General features: G+C 45.9%; 1 protein-coding gene across 1 annotated transcript in view; it reads left to right on the forward strand.

The window, feature by feature from the left end:
• The first annotated feature begins 1,712 nt into the window (after positions 1–1,712).
• The window catches only part of LOC110332970 (O-acyltransferase like protein), a 45,839-nt gene continuing 38,689 nt past the window's right edge, over positions 1,713–8,862 (forward strand). Inside the window, exon 1 of the mRNA XM_021214331.1 lies at positions 1,713–1,860. Coding sequence (XP_021069990.1) covers positions 1,713–1,860 — 148 coding nt within the window. The remainder of the gene's footprint in view (positions 1,861–8,862) is intronic.

Genomic DNA, 8,862 nt, shown 5'->3' on the forward strand with positions numbered 1-8,862 from the left:
CCCCAGACCCAGGCCCAAACAGAACTTTAACTATTGTACCAGCGTCTGACAGAGCTGGAGGGTAAACCTTGTCGTGTGGAGTAATGAGTGTGCAAAACCAGTGGGTGGTACAGAGAATGGCTGTTCTCCTGCCCTATTCTTGCCTGGGGGGAAGCTCGGGAGGGTTTCCTAGAGGAACCAACAGTGACTTAAAGATTAAGTAGAAATTGACCCTGAGCAGTTCAGAGGGTGACATGCTTGCCAGAGAAGCCTGGCAGCCCGAGTCTGACCCCTGGATCCCACATAAAGGTGAAAGGAGAGAACAGGCTCCATCAAAGTTGATGCTGACCTCTGCATGTGTGCACACAGAACACACCACACACACACACACACACACACACACACACACACACACCTTTTTTATTTTTTTCAGACGGAGTCTCACTATATACCATATATACCAGGCTGGCCTTGAACTCACAGATCCACCTGCCTCTGCCTCCTGAGTGCTAGGCACACTCCTTTAATCCCAGCACTTGGGAGGCAGAGGCAGGCAGATTTCTGAGTTCAAGGCCAGCCTGGTCTACAGAGTGAGTTCCAGGACAGCCAGGGCTATACAGAGAAACCCTGTCTCGAAAAACCAACCAACCAACCAACCAACCATATATATATCATCATGTCCAGTCATAAACACTATATATGTATATATATATATATATATACATATATATATATATATATATATATATATATATATATATATATATATATATANACACACACACACACACACACAGCTTCTGGGAGGCTGCCAAGAATTCTCCCGATAGGGTGTCCTGAGAGACGAAAGGAATCAAAGGGACACTGGGGAGAGTGTGTGCCTATATATACACACGTGTACACATGTGTGCATTCTTTCGAGGCAAGACCCGCAGCCTAGGATACTAGAAGATGCTCTAAGCATTAGCAGAACGCGCAACGGAGTCACTGTTACCCACAGGATGTATTTCCGCAGCATGAACGAGGTGTGCGGACATGTGGCCCTTGGAGTGAAGATGCGGCCGTTACTATTTAAAGACGACAGCCTTTCTGCAGTGACACTGTTTTACCTTGTGACCCACACATTCTGTTCTCTAGGAGCACAGTGACAAGTCAGCATGACTTCCTCTCCCGGATGTGTGTTCGGAACCTTTGCGTGTGAGTGGGCGTGCATCTGCCTGGAGTAAGAGCTCCTTCCCGTGGGTCACGCGCGTCAGAGTCCAGTGAATCTGTAAAGAGTTGGATAACCTTTGCCCTGCTTTCTTTACCTTTCTGCCAGTCATTTTTACAGGCTGGATTTATCATCGTGCTTGAGCAAAACCCAAGTATCGCTGCTACAGGTCATCAACGTGTTTTTGTTTTTAAACCCAGAGGGACATAGGAGGCCAGAGAGAACCGGAGTCTGATTCTTGTGAGCTGGACATGTTAATCTGCATAACTAAAGGGAGCCAGGTGGCCAGTGGCGCCACATCCCCAGCCCTGACCCACTCAACAATAACAAATTGTATATAAACTGGTTTCCATGGTTTATCTGTCCGCTTTGCAGGTGGCTGAGGAGATGCGGTTTGTCTCTTTGCTTGTTAAGGGGTGAGAGGCGTCACATTTACCCACCCCCCAACACATTATAGACAAGGGCTTCATAAATATTAGGCTCTTTGTCTGAGAAGGGAAGGCCGATCCTGACAGGTTGAGAAATGATGGCCATCACTTCGCTAGCTTGCCTGCATGCTTTGTTCCCTTTGGTTTCTCCTGCAAGAAACATTTCTCTCAAATGCATGCAAGATACTGACGAATTCCTTTCTGATCTGAATTCACTGAAGCCCAAAGAATACGCTCTGAGAAGTAAGTAGGTTCCCCCCCGTCCTGCTGGGTAGCTGAGCACAGAGCATTCTGCAGTTATTTGCTAGAAGCGTGCTAGACTAACCCGTGAGCATTCACAAGGACACCAAGCAGGAAACAGATGACGAAGCTGTGATGGGGGAGGGTCACCACCGCAGAAGGCTGTAAAACCAGTCTGGAAGTGCCATTGTAATGAAATCAATAGAATTCTACTTGGCAAGACATGTCTGGGTCTATTCTTCTTTTGAGACATTTGATCTGCTTTTGGGAGCACGTTGCTTTTTTTATTTAGGGTACCCAGCTCATCCATTCTTATGCCTATAGTAGACTCTAAGGTATGCATTGGAGAAACGCACAGGCTCAGATGAGCAGTGAGAGACGTGTTTGCGTGTGTGCTTTGTCTGGACTTGAGTAGTTGCAATTTGACTTTTGTGTGTTTCTCAAATTTATACGCATACCTTTCTGCCAGAGCATGGGCTGAAACCAAATTAGTTTTCAACAGGGTACTTCTCTTGGAATGGAAGTCATTGTTGTTGCTGATGGAAATCATGAACAAGAAAAAAAAATGTGAAAACTCTTTTAAAAGCCAGATAGGCTAACAGAGCCATTTTCATTTAGAAATGCATGGACACTTCTATATTTAAAACTACCTGTATTATACTAGAGAATAAAAATAGAACAGTCGGATAATTCAAAATACTATAGCATTTGAAGCAAATCCTGTTCTACACTGGGTCAGATATCCCGGATTTGATGAAAGTGTAGCAAAATATAAACTCAGATAATTCAATAGGTTATTTAAGTCCAGTTTTGGAACTGATTGTGTTTCATAACAATACTTGGTAATAATGATAGGGGATGTTGCAACTGAGCCAGGCGAGTAGCCAAGAGACTCCAGAAGGTCTGACAGCAGGCACAGCTTTGTGGTCTAGAGACAGCCTCACATAGTCACCAACAGTCACAGGCACATGAACACCGTCGGCCCTGATTCTCTACCCATGCGCTATCCATGTTCTGTCTGTAGACACCTGGAAATTTAAAATCTTCAGTTTTGTTCTCATTAAAGTAGAAACTTCTCAGGCTAAGGAGACAACTCAGTTGTAAGGTGCTTTACCATGTAGGGGGGGTTGACCTGAGTTCAGTCCCCAGCACCCACACAAGAAAACTGGCTGTGGTTGTCCACCCTTGTAATCCCCACATTAGAGAGGCAGCGACAGGTAGATTCTTGAGGCTTGCTGGACTGATGGTTTACCCTGATCAGTGAGTCCTAGGCCAGTGAGAGACCTCTTAAGGGGCAACCCAAAGACCTTTGGTCTTCATATTGATGCTCACACAGACACCTGCATGCACAAGAGCATCCCTACCCCCATACACATACGCAAAATTCCCTCAAATAGATGATTCAAAAAGGAATTGAAAATCTCTGTGAATGGATGGATGACTGTTGACTGCAGTGGATAAATGTCTCTCTGTCATTGCTGAGACTTGGCACAGTGGCTTTGACATCCGTCTGAGACTTTTGAGCACAGAATGGGCTATTGGCCTTAGCATCCATTAGAATTTTCCTGGTGGACCTAGGGAAGGGACAATAAGAAGAGTGAAGAGTGACTACTCAGGCATAAGTACAGGGATCCTTTAGAACCTTGAATAGGCTTTAAATCCCCTCCGTGGGTGGGGAGAGATGGAGGAAATAAAGTCATAGAGTTGTAAAAGATTTTGTGAAATAAGTTGAAGAAATAGGGTTCGAGCCTATGTCACTTGATCTCAGAACCCCTTCGTTGTCTGTCCACATATATATTCCTAAATACACAAATACAACCTTCTCGGTCTGCATGGTGTTACTTGTGTGTATGTTCCGAGGGCTGGCCACTTGGCACTGGATAGCCGTTGGTGTGCTTTTCCCTGGGGAAGACCATTTCTCCCGCCTTCACTACTTCCCACTTGCTTGTAGTTCGTGGTGTAGGATTAAGACCGCTTTAGCCTGTCGATGGCATCATCCCCGTTTATCTCATGTTTAGGTGGTCCTGTTGGTGAGAATTCATGGGCACAGCCTCTGACATTACCAGGAGATGCAACCTCATAGCAAACTCCCTGATCCTCTAGCTTTTCCAATCTCCCTACACCTCTTCCACAGCGATACCTGAGCCTTAAATTTGGGAGTCATATTGTAGATGAATCTGTTGCTTCCAGGCTCCACAACTCTGCATTTTGACTGATTGTATATATATGTGTGTGTGTGTGTGATTGTATATATGTGTGTGTGTGTGTGTGTGTGTATGTGTATGTATGTGTGTGTGTATGTATATATGTGTATTTATATCTTTATCCTTCTATTGCAAAGAGAAGTTCCTTGATGAAGGATGAGAACTATACTTATCTGCAGCTATAAACACAAATGTTTAGTATGTATCATGTTGGTTTAGTAAAGTTGTGGTTGAGGTTTTCTTCCCAAATCCATGACTTCAGTAGCATTAAGTGGTTGGCTAGACTTCCAGTACTAGACTTCCCTCCTTTTGAGCAGGTCTTGCTTCCAATTAGAGAGCTGTCGGTTACTGCCAAGGAATACATCTCACTACTGTCCCTGAGGGCTATCCTGCCATGTTGGCTGTGCGTCTCGGTTCTTGGGCATCGTGGCTGGGTAGGAGCGATGATTACCTTCCTCCTTTGGAAGCTCGTATGGCATCTTCTGGTACCATGAAGTACTCTGGGAGAAGGCTCTCGAATCACCGAATCTTTACCTTTGATCATTGCCTAAAATAAGAAACCACAAAAGAAATAAGAAAGAGGGCTGGAGAGATGGCTCATCTCACTGTCTGCTCTGCCAGAAATCCTGAGTTCAATTCTCAGGAACCATATGGTGGCTCACAACCATCTATAATGGGATCCGATGCCCTCTTCTGGCATGTAGGTGTACGTGCAGATAGAGTGCTCATACAAATAAAATAAATAAATCTTTTTTTAAAAAAAAAGAAAGGAAGAAATAAACAAGAAAAGACAGTGACAAAATGATGCCACAGAAAAAGATGAGAGGGAAATTTGTCAATACAGATCCAGTCAGAGAAATGGCATCAAGAAGGGATATACCTCTAAAGTACCTAAATTTAGACCAATTAAGCAAATTAAAGCTGTCTGCTGCTAAATGTATGCAGTTCAAGTGTTAAGAAAGGTATGCAGGGCTGGAGAGAAGGCTCAACACCAAAAATCTAAGAAAGGTACGAAAATGAAAGAGCCCACATGTAGTCCTCCGGGGCGGCTAGGCAGTGGTGGAGAGGGTGGGATACAAACTGCTTATGCTTATTTGTTTCAAGCAGAGTAATGGGAACACAGGAGTTTCTGTTATTCTTTGTGTCTTTTATTGCATAATCACGTTTTAAAACCCTGAAACTTAACCTGAAACTTCTCTAATCCAGTGCCCAGAGATGGGAATGGGCATGAGTTGTGTGAGACTGGATAACATGCCAGGGCCTGAGGGGACAGCGTGGAAGAAGGCTCTTTAAAATTTATGCATTTTTGAAAATGAAAAGTGGTGATTTCGAGAGATTTTGAGTGGAAAGGATGGATTAAAGGGCATATTCTTATTCTTTTTCCTTTTTAGCAGCCAGCAAGTGCAGTCTATTTGTTGAGTTCCGGATTAATGAGAGACCTTGTTTTAAACAAGGTGGATAGTGTCTAAGGAATGATACCTGAGGCTGTCCTCTGGCATGTCCCGTGCCCCACCCCGTGGAGATGCATTCACACACATGTGCACCTGAGCACACATGAACATGTGTGCATACACAAAAATACTCTCGTTTACACCTTGACCTTTAGTGCTTATGCATGAGACAATATGCGTAACTTAGCATCTGTGTTGTTATAAACAAATTATGTGACAGTTAAACAGTAATACAAGGTTAGAGTGGATCCCGATACAATGATCATCGTCCTTAAAAGAGGAAATCTGGACACAGACACACACAGGGAAGAACACTATGTAATGAATGGTAGAGGTGCTGACAACCAGCTAGCTTGGAAAACAGACTCCCCAGAGCCTCTGGTAAGAGCTGAACCTGCTCCTGCTTCAGACTTCTGGTCTCCAGGATCAGAGAATGGATTTCTAAGCTTCAAGCTCCTCTGGGTGTGACGATTGTCAAGACAGCTATAGAACATGAAGACAGATGCTAATGCAGGCTGTTTGACCTCCCAGACACACTGCAGAATTAAATCCTGCTGGTTTTATCACCTGGAGTGGAAAAACAGAAGCCCATATATCTCTGGTGGGGGACACAGGCCCTAAGCTGGATACTTTCAATCATTTCTCAAAGCCCACACCAGCCCCTTTCTGATGCTGCCCACAGCTGAGGCCACACCCAGGACTCCATTTCACTTCTCTAGACAGTGTGGGGGCTGGGCGGTTGATAGCCTGGAGTTCCCAAGCAGTCTGCAGTGCTTTTTATGTCTGACATCTGATCGATCACAGCATCTTCACACATCCCAGACGGCACCTTTCCTCTAAAAAATTCCTTAACCCTGCCCATCCCTGCTCCCTGCCTCAAGTCTCTTAGCTCACGCTCTGACAGGACACCCAGTTTCCCATTTTGATTGCAGTCTCTTTGGCTCCATCATTCCTATAGTCATTGTTTTGTCTGTGTGCCTCAATTCTTTCCTAGACACGAAGGCCCATAGGGAACCCTGTTAAGAGGAGGAAGTTCAGAGTGGACACGCCACAGGGCAGCACCCCCCTGAGCTAGGATGTGGGTAGCTTTTGGGAGGAAACCTGTTTTAGTCATCATGGGCATTTTTGATGTAGTTTGAGAGAGAGAGAGAGAGAGACAGAGAGACAGAGACAGAGACAGAGACAGAGACAGAGACAGACAGAGAGCGACAGAGACTGTGTGTGTGTGTGTGTGTGTGTGTGTGTGTGTGTGTGTGTGTGTGGTGGCGTGGTGTTTGGGATTGAAGCTAGGACCTTCCATATGCTAGGCAAGGACTTTACCAACCAAGAGATGGCCCATCCAATATATGTGATTGTTCAGTGTCTGGACAGCGCCCATTTCCCCAGCTGTTTTCCCCAGCAGTTTGTCTGGAAGATTTTTTTTTTTTTTGCTCGGGACCAACACCTCCACAGAAACCAAGAAAAATCTCCTATTAGAGAGAGGGTAAAAAAGTGGCTCCCATAGAAAGTTCTAGGTTCTGTGACTACCAAACATTGATTCAGGACTGAGGCAGGAGGATCTTGAGTTTCTTAGGCAAGTTTATAGTGAAATTTTGTTAAAAATACCTTGACAGCAGAGTGCTTCCCTGCTTGCACAAGGCACTGGGCTTGATCCCAGAAACTGCATTTTAATACACACAGTCATCACTACCACAGGAGAAGGAAACCTCTGCCAATTAGTACAGCTCATAGAAACACTTGGCTTAATCATTTGGAAGTGAAAACTCCGAACAAGTGCGGAGACTCTCAGTACTGGGTGCTTAGTCCCAACCCCATCCCTCCCTCCCTTGGTTACAGCATTTCTAGCTGGACTGTGCCTGCGCTCTAGCGTCCTTGGGTTCTTGATGGAAACTCCTTGGGATGGTGGCGAGAAAAAAGGGCAGTTTGATTCAGTTGAACCCAGGATCAGAAGGGAAATCAATGCAATGTGAAAACCAGAGCAGTTTAGGGGAAAGCACCCAGGTGATCAGGAGAGGAAAGGAGAAAATGAGCTTCAGTGGAGAATGGGGGGGCTGCTGGATACGGCTCCGCCCCAAGGGCACAGATCTCCCCATCCTGGTGCTTTCCCTGACACCCCTATACTTCAGGGTGCAGAGCTTGGGAGATCCTGTGATGGGGAACATGATTTGAAAATCACTCTAGTCAATTAGTAAATAAACACATGTAGTATTTTGTGACGAAGGGAAAAACCTCAAAATAATTTTTCAGAGCTAGACGTGGGCGTTTGGACCAACCCTATCAAAGTTTAATTCAATTAAGCCAACCTCCACAAAGTTCCTTTTCTGGGATGTGCACTAAGACAGGGCACAACCTTACTTTCATGGGACACAGACAGGGCATCATGACACACCATTCGGTGTGACGCCCAGAGCAGGAGTCTGCGTCATTTCCGTCGAGAGATGGCTTCTCTAGCCCAGGCTTGCAGCATGACTCAGCTCTTGCCAGGAGACTGGGAGGGGGGACAGCCCAACCTGGGAGGCCAACAAGTTTGGGCCTGGTGGATCTTTAGAGTGGAGCAGAGAGGATGCTCTGGCTCCGGCGTGGGATGAGACCAGAAGGCAAGTCAGGGCACGCGGGGCACGCAGGGCCCACCGAAGCCCCGCTCAGGCGTCCAGCAGAGATTGTAGTGTCCAGAGAAGTCAAACTAGGCTGAGAATCAGCACTGCCTGGCAAACAGTCTTGTCCACGCCTTACTCTTGACCACCGTTGGCTTCTTCATGCCCCACCCGCTTCCCACAAATACACGAATAAAGCGTAACTAAACTCATCATCATTGTCATCGTCATCATCGTCATCATCTGGAGCTAGTGAAAGGAAAGGGGTGGATACTGGGTCTGTATATCAGAGGGAAGAATGCTTGCCTAGACTGCAAGAAGACCTGGGTTTTGTCCCTAACACTGAATAAATTGTGTGTGCGTGTGTGCGTGTGTGCGTGTGTGTGTGTGTGTGTGTGTGTGTGTGTGTGCGCGCGCATGCGCGCACATGTGATCCCAGCACTTGAGAGGTAGAGGCAGGAGAATTAGAATTTAGGTCATTCTCAGCCTCATAGCCCGTTGGAGGTCAGCCTGGGAAACTATTGAAACCTTGTTTTGTTTAAAAGGAAGAAAGTGAGGAAGGAAAAAAAAAGAAGTGAAGGAGAGAGGTAGGGAAAGAGTAAAGGAAGGAAGGAGGGAGGAAGAAAGGAAGGAAAGAAAGAAGGAAGTGAGGGAGAGAAGGAGGAAGGAAGGAAGTGAGGGAGAGAGGGAGAGAGGAAAGAAAGGAGGGAAGGAGGGAAGGAGGGAAGGAGGGAAGGAGGGAAGGAGGGAAGGAGG

The sequence above is a fragment of the Mus pahari genome, chromosome 15 (assembly GCF_900095145.1).
Source record: "Mus pahari chromosome 15, PAHARI_EIJ_v1.1, whole genome shotgun sequence".
Classification (NCBI taxonomy): domain Eukaryota; kingdom Metazoa; phylum Chordata; class Mammalia; order Rodentia; family Muridae; genus Mus; species Mus pahari.